Source organism: Bacillus rossius, chromosome 1 (assembly GCF_032445375.1).
Source record: "Bacillus rossius redtenbacheri isolate Brsri chromosome 1, Brsri_v3, whole genome shotgun sequence".
Lineage (NCBI taxonomy): Eukaryota > Metazoa > Arthropoda > Insecta > Phasmatodea > Bacillidae > Bacillus > Bacillus rossius.
Genome location: NC_086330.1, coordinates 15,440,780 through 15,459,820, shown reverse-complemented (window position 1 = coordinate 15,459,820; position 19,041 = coordinate 15,440,780). Strand labels below are relative to the sequence as shown.

The following is a 19,041-nucleotide window of genomic DNA, read 5'->3' as shown; positions in this document are numbered from 1 at the left end:
GGCTGAGGAGGGGTGTGTTCTCCGGGGGACAGGTAGTGGACGGGGCTGAGGAGGGGTGTGTTCTCCGGGGGACAGGTGGTGGACGGGGCTGAGGAGGGGGGTGTTCTCCGGGGGACAGGTGGTGGACGGGGCTGAGGAGGGGTGTGTTCTCCGGCGGACAGGTGGTGGACGAGGCTGAGGAGGGGTGTGTTCTCCGGGGGACAGGTGGTGGACGGGGCTGAGGAGGGGTGTGTTCTCCGGGGGACAGGCTGTGGACGGGGCTGAGGAGGGGGGTGTTCTCCGGGGGACAGGTGGTGGACGGGGCTGAGGAGGAGTGTGTTCTTTGGGGGACAGGTGGTGGACGGGGCTGAGGAGGGGGGTGTTCTGGGGGGACAGGTGGTGGACGGGGCTGAGGAGGGGTGTGTTCTCCGGGGGACAGGTGGTGGACGGGGCTGAGGAGGGGTGTGTTCTCCGGGGGACAGGTGGTGGATGGGGCTGAGAAGGGGTGTGTTCTCCGGGGGACAGGCTGTGGACGGGGCTGAGGAGGGGGGGGTTCTCCGGGGGACAGGTGGTGGACGGGGCTGAGGAGGGGGGTGTTCTCCGGGGGACAGGCTGTGGACGGGGCTGAGGAGGGGGGTGTTCTCCGGGGGACAGGTGGTGGACGGGGCTGAGGAGGGGTGTGTTCTCCGGGGGACAGGTGGTGGACGGGGCTGAGGAGGGGGGTGTTCTTGGGGGGACAGGTGGTGGACGGGGCTGAGGAGGGGTGTGTTCTCCAGGGGAAAGGTGGTGGACGGGGCTGAGGAGGGGGGTGTTCTGGGGGGACAGGTGGTGGACGGGGCTGAGGAGGGGTGTGTTCTCCGGGGGACAGGTGGTGGACGGGGCTGAGGAGGGGGGTGTTCTCCGGGGGACAGGTGGTGGACGGGGTTGAGGTGGGTGTGTTCTCCGGCGGACAGGTGGTGGACGAGGCTGAGGAGGGGTGTGTTCTCCGGGGGACAGGTGGTGGACGGGGCTGAGGAGGGGTGTGTTCTCCGGGGGACAGGCTGTGGACGGGGCTGAGGAGGGGGGTGTTCTCCGGGGGACAGGTGCTGGACGGGGCTGAGGAGGGGTGTGTTCTCCGGGGGACAGGTGGTGGACGGGGCTGAGGAGGGGTGTGTTCTCCGGGGGACAGGTGGTGGACGGGGCTGAGAAGGGGTGTGTTCACCGGGGGACAGGCTGTGGACGGGGCTGAGGAGGGGTGTGTTCTCCGGGGGACAGGTGGTGGACGGGGCTGAGGAGGGGGGTGTTCTCCGGGGGACAGGTGGTGGACGGGGCTGAGGAGGAGTGTGTTCTCCGGCGGACAGGTGGTGGACGAGGCTGAGGAGGGGTGTGTTCTCCGGGGGACAGGTGGTGGACGGGGCTGAGGAGGGGTGTGTTCTCCGGGGGACAGGTGGTGGATGGGGCTGAGGAGGGGTGTGTTCTCCGGGGGACAGGTAGTGGACGGGGCTGAGGAGGGGGGTGTTCTCCGGGGGACAGGTGGTTGACGGGGCTGAGGAGGGGGGTGTTCTCCGGGGGACAGGTGGTGGACGGGGCTGAGGAGGGGTGTGTTCTCCGGGGGACAGGTAGTGGACGGGGCTGAGGAGGGTGTGTTCTCCGGGGGACAGGTGGTGGACGGGGCTGTGGAGGGGTGTGTTCTCCGGGGGACAGGCTGTGGACGGGGCTGAGGAGGGGTGTGTTCTCCGGGGGACAGGTAGTGGACGGGGCTGAGGAGGGGTGTGTTCTCCGGGGGACAGGTGGTGGACGGGGCTGTGGAAGGGTGTGTTCTCCGGGGGACAGGCTGTGGACGGAGCTGAGGAGGGTTGTGTTCTCCGGGGGACAGGTGGCGGACGGGGCTGAGGAGGGGTGTGTTCTCCGGGGGGACAGGTAGCGGACGGGGCTGAGGAGGGGTGTGTTCTCCGGGGGACAGGTAGTGGACGGGGCTGAGGAGGGGTGTGTTCTCCGGGGGACAGGTAGTGGACGGGGCTGAGGAGGGGTGTGTTCTCCGGGGGACAGGTAGTGGACGGGGCTGAGGAGGGGTGTGTTCTCCGGGGGACAGGTGGTGGACGGGGCTGAGGAGGGGGGTGTTTTCCGGGGGACAGGTGGTGGACGGGGCTGAGGAGGGGTGTGTTCTCCGGGGGACAGGTAGTGGACGGGGCTGAGGAGGGGTGTGTTCTCCGGGGGACAGGTGGTGGACGGGGCTGAGGAGGGGGGTGTTCTCCGGGAGACAGGTGGTGGACGGGGCTGAGGAGGGGTGTGTTCTCCGGGGGACAGGTAGTGGACGGGGCTGAGGAGGGGTGTGTTCTCCGGGGGACAGGTAGTGGACGGGGCTGAGGAGGGGTGTGTTCTCCGGGGGACAGGTAGTGGACGGGGCTGAGGAGGGGTGTGTTCTCCGGGGGACAGGTAGTGGACGGGGCTGAGGAGGGGTGTGTTCTCCGGGGGACAGGTAGTGGACGGGGCTGAGGAGGGGTGTGTTCTCCGGGGGACAGGTAGTGGACGGGGCTGAGGAGGGGGGTGTTCTCCGGGGGGACAGGTAGTGGACGGGGCTGAGGAGGGGTGTGTTCTCCGGGGGACAGGTAGTGGACGGGGCTGAGGAGGGGTGTGTTCTCCGGGGGACAGGTAGTGGACGGGGCTGAGGAGGGGTGTGTTCTCCGGGGGACAGGTGGTGGACGGGGCTGAGGAGGGGTGTGTTCTCCGGGGGACAGGTGGTGGACGGGGCTGAGGAGGGGGGTGTTCTCCGGGGGTCAGGTGGTGGACGGGGCTGAGGAGGGGTGTGTTCTCCGGGGGACAGGTAGTGGACGGGGCTGAGGAGGGGTGTGTTCTCCGGGGGACAGGTAGTGGACGGGGCTGAGGAGGGGGGTGTTCTGGGGGGACAGGCTGTGGACGGGGCTGAGGAGGGGTGTGTTCTCCGGGGGACAGGTAGTGGACGGGGCTGAGGAGGGGTGTGTTCTCCGGGGGACAGGTGGTGGACGGGGCTGAGGAGGGGGGTGTTCTGGGGGGACAGGTGGTGGACGGGGCTGAGGAGGGGTGTGTTCTCCGGGGGACAGGTGGTGGACGGGGCTGAGGAGGGGGGTGTTCTCCGGGAGACAGGTGGTGGACGGGGCTAAGTAGGGTTGTGTTCTCCGGGGGACAGGTAGTGGACGGGGCTGAGGAGGGGTGTGTTCTCCGGGGGACAGGTAGTGGACGGGGCTGAGGAGGGATGTGTTCTCCGGGGGACAGGTAGTGGACGGGGCTGAGGAGGGGTGTGTTCTCCGGGGGACAGGTAGTGGACGGGGCTGAGGAGGGGTGTGTTCTCCGGGGGACAGGTGGTGGACGGGGCTGAGGAGGGGGGTGTTCTCCGGGGGACAGGTGGTGGACGGGGCTGAGGAGGGGTGTGTTCTCCGGGGGACAGGTAGTGGACGGGGCTGAGGAGGGGTGTGTTCTCCGGGGGACAGGTAGTGGACGGGGCTGAGGAGGGGGGTGTTCTGGGGGGACAGGCTGTGGACGGGGCTGAGGAGGGGTGTGTTCTCCGGGGGACAGGTAGTGGACGGGGCTGAGGAGGGGTGTGTTCACCGGGGGACAGGTGGTGGACGGGGCTGAGGAGGGGGGTGTTCTGGGGGGACAGGTGGTGGACGGGGCTGAGGAGGGGTGTGTTCTCCGGGGGACAGGTGGCGGACGGGGCTGAGGAGGGGGGTGTTCTCCGGGAGACAGGTGGTGGACGGGGCTGAGTAGGGTTGTGTTCTCCGGGGGACAGGTAGTGGACGGGGCTGAGGAGGGGTGTGTTCTCCGGGGGACAGGTAGTGGACGGGGCTGAGGAGGGGTGTGTTCTCCGGGGGACAGGTAGTGGACGGGGCTGAGGAGGGGTGTGTTCTCCGGGGGACAGGTAGTGGACGGGGCTGAGGAGGGGTGTGTTCTCCGGGGGACAGGTAGTGGACGGGGCTGAGGAGGGGTGTGTTCTCCGGGGGACAGGTAGTGGACGGGGCTGAGGAGGGGTGTGTTCTCCGGGGGACAGGTGGTGGACGGGGCTGAGGAGGGGTGTGTTCTCCGGGGGACAGGTGGTGGACGGGGCTGAGGAGGGGGGTGTTCTGGGGGGACAGGTGGTGGACGGGGCTGAGGAGGGGTGTGCTCTCCGGGGGACAGGTAGTGGACGGGGCTGAGGAGGGGTGTGTTCTCCGGGGGACAGGTGGTGGACGGGGCTGTGGAGGGGTGTGTTCTCCGGGGGGACAGGTAGTGGACGGGGCTGAGGAGGGGGGTGTTCTGGGGGGACAGGCTGTGGACGGGGCTGAGGAGGGGTGTGTTCTCCGGGGGACAGGTAGTGGACGGGGCTGAGGAGGGGTGTGTTCTCCGGGGGACAGGTGGTGGACGGGGCTGAGGAGGGGGGTGTTCTGGGGGGACAGGTGGTGGACGGGGCTGAGGAGGGGTGTGTTCTCCGGGGGACAGGTGGTGGACGGGGCTGAGGAGGGGGGTGTTCTCCGGGAGACAGGTGGTGGACGGGGCTGAGTAGGGTTGTGTTCTCCGGGGGACAGGTAGTGGACGGGGCTGAGGAGGGGTGTGTTCTCCGGGGGACAGGTAGTGGACGGGGCTGAGGAGGGGTGTGTTCTCCGGGGGACAGGTAGTGGACGGGGCTGAGGAGGGGTGTGTTCTCCGGGGGACAGGTAGTGGACGGGGCTGAGGAGGGGTGTGTTCTCCGGGGGACAGGTAGTGGACGGGGCTGAGGAGGGGTGTGTTCTCCGGGGGACAGGTAGTGGACGGGGCTGAGGAGGGGTGTGTTCTCCGGGGGACAGGTGGTGGACGGGGCTGAGGAGGGGTGTGTTCTCCGGGGGACAGGTGGTGGACGGGGCTGAGGAGGGGGGTGTTCTGGGGGGACAGGTGGTGGACGGGGCTGAGGAGGGGTGTGCTCTCCGGGGGACAGGTAGTGGACGGGGCTGAGGAGGGGTGTGTTCTCCGGGGGACAGGTGGTGGACGGGGCTGTGGAGGGGTGTGTTCTCCGGGGGGACCGGTAGTGGACGGGGCTGAGGAGGGGTGTGTTCTCCGGGGGACAGGTAGTGGACGGGGCTGAGGAGGGGTGTGTTCTCCGGACGGACAGGTAGTGGACGTGGCTGAGGTGGGGGGTGTTCTGGGGGGACAGGTGGTGGACGGGGCTGAGGAGGGTGGTGTTCTGGGGGGACAGATGGTGGACGGGGCTGAGGAGGGGTGTGTTCTCCGGGAGACAGGTGGTGGACGGGGCTGTGGAGGGGTGTGTTCTCCGGGGGGACAGGTAGTGGACGGGGCTGAGGAGGGGTGTGTTCTCCGGGGGACAGGTGGTGGACGGGGCTGTGGAGGGGTGTGTTCTCCGGGGGGACAGGTAGTGGACGGGGCTGAGGAGGGGGGTGTTCTGGGGGGACAGGTGTTGGACGGGGCTGAGGAGGGGTGTGTTCTCCGGGGGACAGGTGGTGGACGGGGCTGTGGAGGGGTGTGTTCTCCGGGGGGACAGGTAGTGGACGGGGCTGAGGAGGGGTGTGTTCTCCGGGGGACAGGTAGTGGACGGGGCTGAGGAGGGGTGTGTTCTCCGGGGGACAGGTAGTGGACGGGGCTGAGGAGGGGTGTGTTCTCCGGGGGACAGGTGGTGGACGGGGCTGAGGAGGGGGGTGTTCTGGGGGGACAGGTGGTGGACGGGGCTGACGAGGGGTGTGTTCTCCGGGGGACAGGTGGTGGACGGGCCTGAGGAGGGGTGTGTTCTCCGGCGGACAGGTGGTGGACGAGGCTGAGGAGGGGTGAGTTCTCCGAGGGACAGGCTGTGGACGGGGCTGAGAAGGGGTGTGTTCTCCGGCGGACAGGTGGTGGACGGGGCTGAGGAGGGGTGTGTTCTCCGGGGGACAGGTGGTGGACGGGGCTGAGGAGGGGTGTGTTCTCCGGGGGACAGGTGGTGGACGGGGCTGAGGAGGGGTGTGTTGTGGGGGGGACAGTTGGCGGACGGGGCTGAGGAGGGGTGTGTTCTCCGGGGGACAGGTGGTGGACGGGGCTGAGGAGGGGTGTGTTGTGGGGGGGACAGGTGGCGGACGGGGCTGAGGAGGGGTGTGTTCTCCGGGGGACAGGTGGTGGACGGGGCTGAGGAGGGGTGTGTTCTCCGGGGGACAGGTAGTGGACGGGGCTGAGAAGGGGTGTGTTCTCCGGGGGATAGGTGGCGGACGGGGCTAGGAGGGGTTTGTTCTCCGGGGGACAGGTGGTGGACGGGGCTGAGCAGGGGTGTGTTCTCCGGGGGACAGGTGGCGGACGGGGCTGAGGAGGGGTATGTTCCCTGGGGGACAGGTGGCGGACGGGGCTGAGGAGGGGGGTGTTCTCCGGGGGACAGGTGGTGGACGGGGCTGAGGAGGGGTGTGTTCTCCGGGGGACAGGCTGTGGACGGGGCTGAGCAGGGGTGTGTTCTCCGGGGGACAGGTGGCGGACGGGGCTGAGGAGGGGTGTGTTCTCCGGGGGACAGGTGGTGGACGGGGCTGAGGAGGGGTGTGTTCTCCGGGGGACAGGTGGTGGACGGGGCTGTGGACGGGTGTGTTCTCCGGGGGACAGGCTGTGGACGGGGCTGTGGAGGGGTGTGTTCTCCGGGGGACAGGCTGTGGACGGGGCTTAGGAGGGGTGTGTTCTCCGGGGGACAGGTAGTGGACGGGGCTGAGGAGGGGTGTGTTCTCCGGGGGACAGGTGGTGGACGGGGCTGTGGAGGGGTGTGTTCTCCGGGGGACAGGCTGTGGACGGGGCTGAGGAGGGGTGTGTTCTCCGGGGGACAGGTAGTGGACGGGGCTGAGGAGGGGTGTGTTCTCCGAGGGACAGGTGGTGGACGGGGCTGTGGAGGAGTGTGTTCTCCGGGGGAAAGGCTGTGGACGGGGCTGAGGAGGGGTGTGTTCTCCGGGGGACAGGTGGCGGAGGGGGCTGAGGAGGGGTGTGTTCTCCGGGGGGACAGGTAGTGGACGGGGCTGAGGAGGGGTGTGTTCTCCGGGGGACAGGTAGTGGACGGGGCTGAGGAGGGGTGTGTTCTCCAGGGGACAGGTAGTGGACGGGGCTGAGGAGGGGTGTGTTCTCCGGGGGACAGGTGGTGGACGGGGCTGAGGAGGGGGGTGTTCTCCGGGGGACAGGTGGTGGACGGGGCTGAGGAGGGGTGTGTTCTCCGGGGGACAGGTAGTGGACGGGGCTGAGGAGGGGTGTGTTCTCCGGGGGACAGATAGTGGACGGGGCTGAGGAGGGGTGTGTTCTCCGGGGGACAGGTAGTGGACGGGGCTGAGGAGGGGTGTGTTCTCCGGGGGACAGGTGGTGGACGGGGCTGAGGAGGGGTGTGTTCTCCGGGGGACAGGTGGTGGACGGGGCTGAGGAGGGGTGTGTTCTCCGGGGGACAGGTAGTGGACGGGGCTGAGGAGGGGTGTGTTCTCCGGGAGACAGATAGTGGACGGGGCTGAGGAGGGGTGTGTTCTCCGGGGGACAGGTAGTGGACGGGGCTGAGGAGGGGTGTGTTCTCCGGGGGACAGGTGGTGGACGGGGCTGAGGAGGGGTGTGTTCTCCGGGGGACAGGTGGTGGACGGGGCTGAGGAGGGGTGTGTTCTCCGGGGGACAGGTAGTGGACGGGGCTGAGGAGGGGTGTGTTCTCCGGGGGACAGGTGGTGGACGGGGCTGTGGAGGGGTGTGTTCTCCGGGGGACAGGCTGTGGACGGGGCTGAGCAGGGGTGTGTTCTCCGGGGGACAGGTAGTGGACGGGGCTGAGAAGGGGTGTGTTTTCCGGGGGACAGGTGGTGGACGGGGCTGTGGAGGGGTGTGTTCTCCGGGGGGACAGGTAGTGGACGGGGCTGAGGAGGGGTGTGTTCTCCGGGGGACAGGTAGTGGACGGGGCTGAGGAGGGGTGTGTTCTCCGGGGGACAGGTAGTGGACGGGGCTGAGGAGGGGTGTGTTCTCCGGGGGACAGGTGGTGGACGAGGCTGTGGAGGGGTGTGTTCTCCGGGGGGACAGGTAGTGGAAGGGGCTGAGGAGGGGTGTGTTCTCCGGGGGACAGGTAGTGGACGGGGCTGAGGAGGGGTGTGTTCTCCGGGGGACAGGTAGTGGACGGGGCTGAGGAGGGGTGTGTTCTCCGGGGGACAGGTGGTGGACGGGGCTGAGGAGGGGTGTGTTCTCCGGGGAACAGGTGGTAGACGGGGCTGAGGAGGGGTGTGTTCTCCGGGGGACAGGTAGTGGACGGGGCTGAGGAGGGGTGTGTTCTCCGGGGGACAGTTAGTGGACGGGGCTGAGGAGGGGTGTGTTCTCCGGGGGACAGGTGGTGGACGGGGCTGAGGAGGGGTGTGTTCTCCGGGGGACAGGTAGTGGACGGGGCTGAGGAGGGGTGTGTTCTCCGGGGGACAAGTAGTGGACGGGGCTGAGGAGGGGTGTGTTCTCCGGGGGACAGGTAGTGGACGGGGCTGAGGATGGGTGTGTTCTCCGGGGGACAGGTAGTGGACGGGGCTGAGGAGGGGTGTGTTCTCCGGGGGACAGGTGGTGGACAGGGCTGAGGAGGGGGGTGTTCTGGGGGGACAGGTGGTGGACGGGGCTGTTGAGGGGTGTGTTCTCCGGGGGACAGGTGGTGGACGGTGCTGAGGAGGGGTGTGTTCTCCGGCGGACAGGTGGTGGACGAGGCTGAGGAGGGGTGTGTTCTCCGAGGGACAGGCTGTGGACGGGGCTGAGAAGGGGTGTGTTCTCCGGCGGACAGGTGGTGGACGGGGCTGAGGAGGGGTGTGTTCTCCGGGGGACAGGTGGTGGACGGGGCTGAGGAGGGGTGTGTTCTCCGGGGGACAGGTGGTGGACGGGGCTGAGGAGGGGTGTGTTGTGGGGGGGACAGTTGGCGGACGGGGCTGAGGAGGGGTGTGTTCTCCGGGGGACAGGTGGTGGACGGGGCTGAGGAGGGGTGTGTTGTGGGGGGGACAGGTGGCGGACGGGGCTGAGGAGGGGTGTGTTCTCCGGGGGACAGGTGGTGGACGGGGCTGAGGAGGGGTGTGTTCTCCGGGGGACAGGTAGTGGACGGGGCTGAGGAGGGGTGTGTTCTTCGGGGGACAGGTGGCGGACGGGGCTGAGGAGGGGTGTGTTCTCCGGGGGACAGGTGGCGGACGGGGCTGAGGAGGGGTGTGTTCTCCGGGGGACAGGTGGCGGACGGGGCTGAGGAGGGGTGTGTTCTCCGGGGGACAGGTGGCGGACGGGGCTAGGAGGGGTTTGTTCTCCGGGGGACAGGTGGTGGACGGGGCTGAGCAGGGGTGTGTTCTCCGGGGGACAGGTGGCGGACGGGGCTGAGGAGGGGTGTGTTCTCCGGGGGACAGGTGGCGGACGTGGCTGAGGAGGGGTGTGTTCTCCGGGGGACAGGTGATGGACGGGGCTGAGGAGGGGTTTGTTCTCCGGGGGACAGGTGGTGGACGGGGCAGAGCAGGGGTGTGTTCTCCGGGGGACAGGTGGCGGACGGGGCTGAGGAGGGGTGTGTTCTCCGGGGGACAGGTGGCGGACGGGGCTGAGGAGGGGTGTGTTCTCCGGGGGACAGGTGGCGGACGGGGCTAGGAGGGGTTTGTTCTCCGGGGGACAGGTGGTGGACGGGGCTGAGCAGGGGTGTGTTCTCCGGGGGACAGGTGGCGGACGGGGCTGAGGAGGGGTGTGTTCTCCGGGGGACAGGTGGCGGACGGGACTGAGGAGGGGTGTGTTCTCCGGGGGACAGGTGGTGGACGGGGCTGAGGAGGGGTGTGTTCTCCGTGGGACAGGTGGTGGACGGGGCTGAGGAGGGGTGTGTTCTCCGGGGGACAGGTGGTGGACGGGGCTGAGGAGGGGTGTGTTCTCCGGGGGACAGGTGGTGGACGGGGCTGAGTAGGGGTGTGTTCTCCGGGGGACAGGTGGCGGACGGGGCTGAGGAGGGGTGTGTTCTCCGGGGGACAGGTGGTGGACGGGGCTGAGGAGGGCTGTTTTCTCCGGGGGACAGGCTGTGGACGGGGCTGAGGAGGGGTGTGTTCTCCGGGGGACAGGTAGTGGACGGGGCTGAGGAGGGGTGTGTTCTCCGGGGGACAGGAGGTGGACGGGGCTGAGGAGGGGTGTGTTCTCCGGGGGACAGGTGGCGGACGGGGCTGAGGAGGGGTGTGTTCTCCGGGGGACAGGAGGTGGACGGGGCTGAGGAGGGGTGTGTTCTCCGGGGGACAGTTGGCGGACGGGGCTGAGGAGGGGTGTGTTCTCCGGGGGACAGGTGGTGGACGGGGCCCTGGCAGATCTGCGCGGCCACGTGCGGCTCGGCCGCCACGCGCCGCAGGACCGTGCTGTGCTCGCTGGCGCGCCGGGAGTCCCCCGGGGCGGCGGGCGGGGAGCTGGCCCTGCCCGACAGGGAGTGCGAGGCGCTGGACAAGCCGGAGGAGGTGCAGCCGTGTCCCGACCTGCCGCCCTGCGCGCCTCCCGCCGCTAGCCCCACTAGCACTAGCACCGCCTCTGCAGAGGACGACATCCAGGACCTCGACGACCCCCGGCTGTCCGCGCAGTGAGTCAGCTCCTCTCTCTCTCAGCGCGTGTCGCATCCTCCCTTTTCATTTAACTTACAAACTTCTGACGTGATATTTAGAGTCCTGCCAAATTCGCGGATTCAATCGGCGATAGGCTAGAATTCAAACACATATACCACTTAGATAATTTTTTATTGGCTTACTGTTCATCTGGACGAATCTCAACAAGTTGTAACCCTCAACCAAATAAGGATCGAATCACAGACAAACCAGCTGAGACGACTTACAATACGGCAGCCAATGAACTTGCGTTATTTGCCCGAGTGTACAGGGGTATGTGCAGTCTATCCTGAAAGCCATCGAAACCGCGAATTTTGCATGTCTCTAATGATAACATCTAAATAGAGACCGGAAAAATTCGCGGTTTCAACGACCTTCAGGAGAGACTCCGATATCCTTTACACACTCGGGCAAATGTCAACTGTTCATTGGCTGCTGACCTGTGAGTCGTCTCGACTGGGTGGCATGTGTTTCGACACTTATATGAGTGAAGGTCTCTAATTGGCCTTCAGTCCTACAGACTAACAGTGAACTAATGGCAGAAGCAGCACTAAGGTATATATATATATATATATATATATATATATATATTTTTAGCATAACAGGAAATGAACCCGCGAATTTTTCAGGTCTCTACTTATAAATCGATTGAACGCCGGCTGCACGCACAAAAAATTGTCACGTTCCAGCCTGAGCAGAGCGTGCAAGAACCGGCCCAACCACCATGCGAGGAAAATCTATAATATCAAACAGGTAGAGCCGGGCTATTTAACTATTTTTCGTTATTATATCCAATTAAATTATTTAAATTATATTTGAAAATTTAAAAGAATGCAGTTTTTCATCAATGTTTTTCTTGTGACGGAACACGTAAAATTATCGTCCGTAAACAAACTTTACAGACTACCCCGTTTTTTTTAAACCCTGAATTTATGAAAAAAAAAAATTCAAAGCCGTCATAAGGACTGCTGATAGAAGTGACAACTTGAAACCCATAAACAAGCAGTTGTTATTTTTTGGATAGCCCAATTAATTGTTTTGATCTTAAATCAATACTTGTAGGTAAATCAAAGTAACTATTATTAATATTCATAATAGAATTAAGAAAATACAAATATAATTTGAAATAAGAATACTAAATTTTGTAAAATATAATTGTGTAACAAAGACAATATTTTTTAATAAAAATCAGAGACTTTTTTCCGCAATTTTTAAGAAAAAATATATATCATCACAAAACAATTTTTTTTCACGTTAGCAAAATAACTCCTAATTTACTATAATATACGCATTGCATAGTAATCGTAGGTATTAAAAAAAATAGTAATGATGTTTTTAATTTTTAGGTTATATTGCTACAAAGACTCCGTTTTCTTCGTTATTCAAAAAATATATATATACGAACTCACTTGTTACTGCGCAGTAATCGTATACTTAAGATTTAAAATTAAAAAATTTAAAAAAAAACACAATTTGAACACTAATAGGAACAGATATGGTGTTATCGTTGGAGGCCGGAAAAATTCGCGGATTCATTTCGTGATAGCCTGAATTTTAAACATGTGTACATTTCTGCTGGTTCTGATATTGGCTCGCAGTTTAACTGGAACTCTCTGGGCCAATGAGAGACTATCGACCAAAGAAGCGTCGAATCACAAGCTACCCAGTGGAGACGCTTCACAATTTAGTACCAAATGAACATGTGTGTCTACTTGAGAAATGCAAAGTATAATGGAGGCTATCCTAGAAGTAATTGAATCCGCAAATTTTTCCGGTCCCTAGTTATCGTTAAAACGTCACTTGACTATGTCGATGACGACTTAGCCTACATGAATTCACTCCCAATCCAAACCTTCCCATAGAAATGTTCACTTCAAAAATAGCGCGTGTAATTCAGTACACATGACATAAGTGAGACTTCTTTGGCAATTCAGACCTCGATTCGTAGGTAGGAATAAAATTTTTAAAATCCTTCGCACGGGCCTTAGCAGTAGAGCCAATATTGAATTTAAACTGTAGAGTTTAATGTTGTCACGCTATTGTGAGATTTGAACGGGAGAGTGTGCATGAAAGCCGTAGAGATATTGAAAATTCCCGGATTCAATTACCTCTAGGATAGCCTCCATTATCCTCTGCATTTCTCAAGCAAACACGCGTGTTCATTGGGTGCTAACTTGTGAGGCGTCTCCACACTGGGTAGCTTGTGATTCGTGGCTTCTTTGGTCGATAGTCTGTCATTTGCCCAGAGGGATCCAGTTAAACTGCGAGCCAATAGCAGAACCAGCATAATTGTTCACATGTTTGAATTTTAGCCTATCACGAAATGAATCCGCAAATTTTTCCGGTCTCTAGTTACCAGTATTAAAGAGTGTGTTTGTGTAGGTGAAGGACACTCGAACGGCGCGCGCGTGTGCTCGCAGGTACGACTACGCGGTGGAGCCGGCGGCGGGCACGGCGCACTTCAGCGACGGCGGGGGCGGCTGGGAGGCGGCGGCCGGGGGCGGCGAGAGGCGGGCGCGCTGCGGCGCCGGGGGCGGAGTCAGCAGCTCGGGCCGTGTGCCTTGTCGCGCGCCCCGCTGGCTGCCAGGTGGGCTTCACTCGGGACATGCACCATTGTGTGTCCTAATAGGGAATCCTTGAAATCACAGACGAGAGAGCCACACCCGAAGTTTCCCGAAGTTCACGCTCGCTTTTTGTTTCGTTCTATCTCATTGTATAAACCAGTGTGGCATTAAATTTTGCGGTCGATTAGGATAGGTTACCTACATTATAAATACTTTAAAACATGTTGGATGGTTGGTTATATTACGTAAGTATAGCTACATTAAAAAAATACTGTAAAATCATTTTATGGTTGCTTAGCAAATTACTTTTTAATATGTAGGTATCCAGGGCTAGGAAACTGTTTACTTGATTTCGCGGTATCTTTAATGTAGCTATCCTAACCAAATCAACCGTCCACAATGTTTTAAAGTATTTATAATGTTGCTAACCTAACCTAATTGACCATTAGTTATCATGAGTTACAATGAATAAATAAAAAAACCGAAGATGCACGATCGGGCGTTTGGCTCTTTCGTCTGTGAAAAGAAGGCTTCCCGTCCTAATGACACCTCGACGACGGACAACAAAATTCGAATATGATATCACACAGAAAACTAGCCGAATTCAGTCGACAGAGAAAAGAAAATTAAATATATAGCACAGATATTTCCGTGGAAGAAATTCGACCCTTACACTTATAATACGGAACTCGGACGAGACATTTAACGTGGAATTAATTAAAATAATGTTTAAAGTGATAAATATACTCAAGTTATATTTTCTGGATGCGAATCACTCGTAGCTGCCTGAGCAGCTATGTACATTGACTATCAAATATTTAGATTTGCAGACGGAAATTTTAAACTGTATAACGAAACGGCTCCGATAAAAGCAAATAATATTTGAAACTTGTTTTATTAAAATACTGCCCATCTTGTTAAAATTCACTAAATAGTTAATACTTACTTTGAAGTTTCTCTTTGTCTTTGCGAACTTTGGTTCGCGCCATCCATCACAGATGGCAGCACTGTGGTTGCTAAAAATTTGCGTCCCATTCGTCTTCCGTTCTATTCACGAAAATACTCCTAACAAATTCCATATTCCGAGAGCTAAGATGTTACACATAAAAAATATATATATATATATATATATATATATTGCAGTACTAGACGGACACAGTGTGCTAACAACGTCGAGAGAATTACAAGAACAGAAAACAAAGACAAAAAAGACTTTGGACATCACAGCGCCAAACAAATGAACCCCGGAAATTATATTGAACAGATAATGTGGGCAACACGACAACATAGAGACGCACAGGTGAATCCAGCGATGTGACAAAACAGTTATTATGGACACCATCACGAAGAAAGCACAGACGAAAACAGTAGGTAGTCTTCCTAAGACAAAAGTTGACATACAGAGTAATCAGCAAAATGTCGTAAGTCCAAAAAAAAAAATCTTAGATCTGTATTTCCTATTGCAAGAACCATTCCAAAAATATGATGTTGCTAGTGGCACGGAATTTTTTTTGGATTCATTTGGTCGTAATCTAGAATACAAACCTTCATATTTTTGCACTGTGTGCATGATTGATTCGCATTTAATTAGTCAAGACCCTCCACGACCGTGAGCCAACTATGCCCAGCTAGGAGAGAAATAAGCGAATCAGGTATGGCCAATTAACAGGATACAAATTTTCTCTGCTAAGAAATCAACTGATGGGAAAGGGAAAAAATGGGTTAAGCACACCCATGGCTTTGGATTCTACCCTGAGGCCCGACAAACCCGCTAAAATCCCGTGTCTCTACCCATGATGAGTGACAGACACGGTAATAACGACCTCACTCTTCCGGCTCTGGAAGCCGCCTGACAAGTCACAACTTGTTCAAACTTGACACTATCTCAGTTCTAGCATGTACTGAAAACATTAAAAAAATTGAGGTGTACAGTTTTGTAATGACCGTTAAAAATTTAAATTTTTTTATCATATTCATTAAATCGTTAAAAATTAGGTTTTCGCAAAACCATAAGCCCCTGAATATTTATTGATTTTATTAATGATTTACTAAAAATAAATCTTTTTTTGAGACGAAGGTTACATACGGAAAGGTTAATCCAAACTTTATAGTACATAATTTCATGCTTTCTGTGCATGCTAGGTCAGACATAAAAATATACCTTCAAGATAATAAATAACATTTAGTAGGAAAAATCTTTCATAAACTAATAAACATGGTAAATATGAATCTGTTTGAAAATATGTGCAAAAAAACACGAATCATTGAAGCAAAATAATTGCGGTCACTGCCCAGTTAAAGGTTTGACGCTATGTCCTAGGGATCTACGCCCGTAATGCCCACCTGGGTACTGCATGAACCTAGCAGCCTCAATGACTGTGTTATTACTACACAAGTGTGGAAATCCTTAATGCTTAAAAAAACCTCAGCGATATTTGAAACATCAACTACCAAAGCTTATAGTTAATTATTTGCGTTAAATTTAATTTGAAATAATAATTCTAGGCGGAAATAACAAATATTTAAAGACCGGAAAGAAATTGGAAGGTTCAATGACCGCTAGCGTTGATCTCTCAGTTCTACGTATACTCGGGCAAATCTCGTGTTAAACACTCGAGGGGAACATGGAGTAGGAAGTGAACAGAGTGTGGCGAAATGTCATCAAATATTATTACAACTCTATGGTAACAACACATTTATTATCGCTTATACATTAAATTATTCGTTACAACTTCATTAATGACAAAAATGTAAACAGTTGATATTTGCGGCGTGGCTCTGATGCAAAAGTCTGCGAACAGAAACGTTTAGGAATTATTGCAACGTGAGACACGTGAATGCAGCTTAACAAATTGACTTCACAATTGCCCGTGCTCTCATACTTGGCACCACGCTTGGCTTTGGGTACACCGTCAAAACAAAAGCTAAGTTACAAGCAATTAACGTACATACATTTCCAGAGTGCAAATGAAAGTATATAACAAGACCCCTCGACTTATCGAATATTATGCGACACACATCTGTCAATGCGCAAGTTAGCAAACATCACCATAATCATTAATATCATTTAACTAACATGCTATTTATACACAACATGACTAATACAAAAAGGAACACTATACACGTTTTCATGAGGGTACGCAGACCTCTAATTATTAATATAACAGGTCGTCAACTTAGATTACTCTTGTCGACACGTATTTCTGCGGGCAAGTTCTTATTCGTCGATGCAGGGGTTACCATTGACTATCTCCCCAAACTATCGTAGCGGGAGAAATGCTCGTCGGCGTGGGGACTGGCATTATTCTTCACGTGTCGCTGACGGGATTCGCACCTAAGTGTTGTGTATCCAGTCAGATGTAAAGTCTTTCATCGGGACTCACAAGCTCACACCGCCTCCTCCAAGCCTTGCCTCCGTCACCACTGCCCCTCTTCTCACTCTAAGTTTTCTACCCACTCGGTCTATAGGTGTCTACGACGAAACAGTACTTTACCAAGTGGTAGCTTCTTCCGACGGGCAGCGTGACGGCAGACCGGCGAGACGTGTTGACGGTGTAGCTTCCTTCGGCAGGGAAGGCCAGCAGGGCCTCCGGCTGGTGTCGCTGGTGGTCGCGACGAGTCTCCTCCCTCAGCGGAAAATGGGACCCCTTTTATACTCTGCGAACTGCTAGTATCGAACATGGCAGATTGTTCTCGGTCGGGGCAACCGCAACCGGCGCCTTCGGCGATGTCCGGTTGGCAGCCCGCCAAAACGAGCCTCCCCGAGGACTCCCGAGCGGCTCCGAACGACATGCGCGCAGCGCGCGAACTCTTGGCTTGTGCCGGTTGCATCGGCGCGCGGTTAGGCGCCGCGCGACACATCTTGAAGTGCGTATGCGGAGCACACGCAACATCGTCATCATTTGTGGGTATTTTTTTTCGTTCTCTTAGTGCGTTTCTCTTGTTTGTTGACCATATTCCTGTTACGGAATATTTTGTGGTGTTTATATCGTGTTGACAACAGCAATTTTTTGCATAATTTGTGTTGTTTTTTTTTCTTTTGGGTATTTTTAATTTATTTTTTAGTTTTCTTCTACAGAAAAAGTGCTTAGCAATGGCGTATGTCCAAAAACTTCCATCAAGCCAAATGAGACTGTTACGACGTGCCGTCGGAAACGTGCCGAGCTGTACCAGCTGGTGTGTGAGTGCGCGCTGCCCCCAGGTCCGTGGGGCGAGTGCGGCGCCGGCTGCGGCCAGGGCGACGGTCGCCGGCGGCGGCGGGTGGACTGCGTGCTGGGGTCGTCGACGGCCAAGGTGCTGAGGCCGGAGTGCTGCGGCCGCTCCGCCCGGCCGCCGTCCAGCCAGCCCTGCCGGCCCTCGTGTCCCCCAGGTGCCTGCACAGTGCCTCCGCCACCACCTGCATCCCTGCCTCCCGCGAGGAGACGGGGTCGTCACCACCACGCCCAAATACCACAACGCCGAAATGTCAAAATTGACCACAACACCGACAGCTGGAAAACTGCAGTTGTACCACAACGCCGAAATAACAGCTGGATGAATTTGTGTGCGTTTCTTAAATGTACCTTTACGCCGAAATACCACAATCAAACCTAACCTAAACTTACCTAACCTAACCTAGTCTAACCTAACCTAACCTTTGTGGCAGTCCTGCAATGACATTATTCGGCGTTAGTGTATCGGCGTTTGTGGCATTTCGGCGTTGTGGTGCGTCCCCGAGGAGACGTCGGGGACTTCGTGCAAACACTCGGCCAGACGTGCAACACTGCACTGGAGAAAAGAGTTGTTTGCCTCAACCAAACATTTGTTTGCATGTGGTCAAATTAATCCACACTTTTGATTTAGACCACGATTTTTGCTGCAGGAAGAATTTAGGTTTGGCCCAACAAAATGGTTTTGTCAAAATTCACTATGTATATATATATAAATTTTTATTGGACATTAAAATTTAGTATAGCCAACCAAATCTTTTGTTGGAGCAAGTAAATATTTGTTTCGCCACATTTACAAACAAAAATTTGTTTTGTCTCAAACAAAACTTTTTTTTTCTGTGTGAATGTATTTCTTACGAAAACTGGTGGATGATTTTATATTTCAACTACATAATTCCCGTTCATCCGTTGCAATGCCTGTTTTTTTTTTTTTTTTTTTTTTTTTTTTTTGTTATTTGTTATTTGTTTGAAGTTAGTACACATATACAAAGCATCTCTCTATTCCTCTGTCTAATTCTCTAACCATGTATCTCGCTATGTATATCTATATATATCTGCATCTACATATATACGTCTAGCTCTTTCTATCCTTCTATCCCTTTCTATATACCCCATATCTATATATCTCAATGTATATTTAACTGTATAGCACTGACTATTACAAATCTGTGTTTTTGCGTAACTATACTTTAATATATCATTTTACCTGCCACGTGTGCAACATAGATATGAAAATCACGCGCGTTTTCGAATGCAACGTTTTGTCAAAGTTGCAAAGCAATCGGTGAACAAATTTATACTTAAGACTTAAGATTTTGAACAAACGAGAATTTACTTTTTTTTGTTGCGATTATCTCTTGTAACGACCATTAAATTCTACAAACTGTATTCCAGGATAGTTTCGTCACCATAAGGTTTCATTCGGCACACCAACAAGCTTGGTACGTCCCTCGATGTTCATGAAAGTGACTATATACGAGTTAATGGCGCCAGACGCGGGTCCGCCATCTGAAGTGAGCTCCGCGCATGCGCGTAAGTACGGGCAGCAGATAGGTCACTGGTAGGACATCGAGATCCGTTCCCTAAAGGTTAAGGGACTGGCCGTGTCCTATCGCGCACCAGGAATACGGTTAGGGCACAGGTGGAGCGTATTCAACACATAAACCCTGGTTTTTGACGTGACAACGTCTAATAAATCGATGAACGCCGGCTGCACGCACGAAAATGTATGACTCATTGTCCCGTTACGCTTTGTCCCGTTACGCTCATTGTACGCTTGCGCCGCATCTA

At 56.4% G+C, this 19,041-nt stretch overlaps 1 protein-coding gene across 1 annotated transcript in view; it reads left to right on the top strand.

The window, feature by feature from the left end:
- Positions 1-7,682, top strand: part of LOC134528641 (A disintegrin and metalloproteinase with thrombospondin motifs 7-like) — a 305,564-nt gene extending 297,882 nt beyond the window's left edge. Inside the window, exons 23-29 of the mRNA XM_063362439.1 lie at positions 291-375; positions 462-484; positions 1,148-1,213; positions 1,792-1,834; positions 5,057-5,163; positions 5,701-5,766; positions 7,679-7,682. Of these exons, the coding sequence (XP_063218509.1) occupies positions 291-375; positions 462-484; positions 1,148-1,213; positions 1,792-1,834; positions 5,057-5,163; positions 5,701-5,766; positions 7,679-7,682 (394 nt within the window). The remainder of the gene's footprint in view (positions 1-290; positions 376-461; positions 485-1,147; positions 1,214-1,791; positions 1,835-5,056; positions 5,164-5,700; positions 5,767-7,678) is intronic.
- The last annotated feature ends 11,359 nt before the right edge of the window (positions 7,683-19,041 follow it).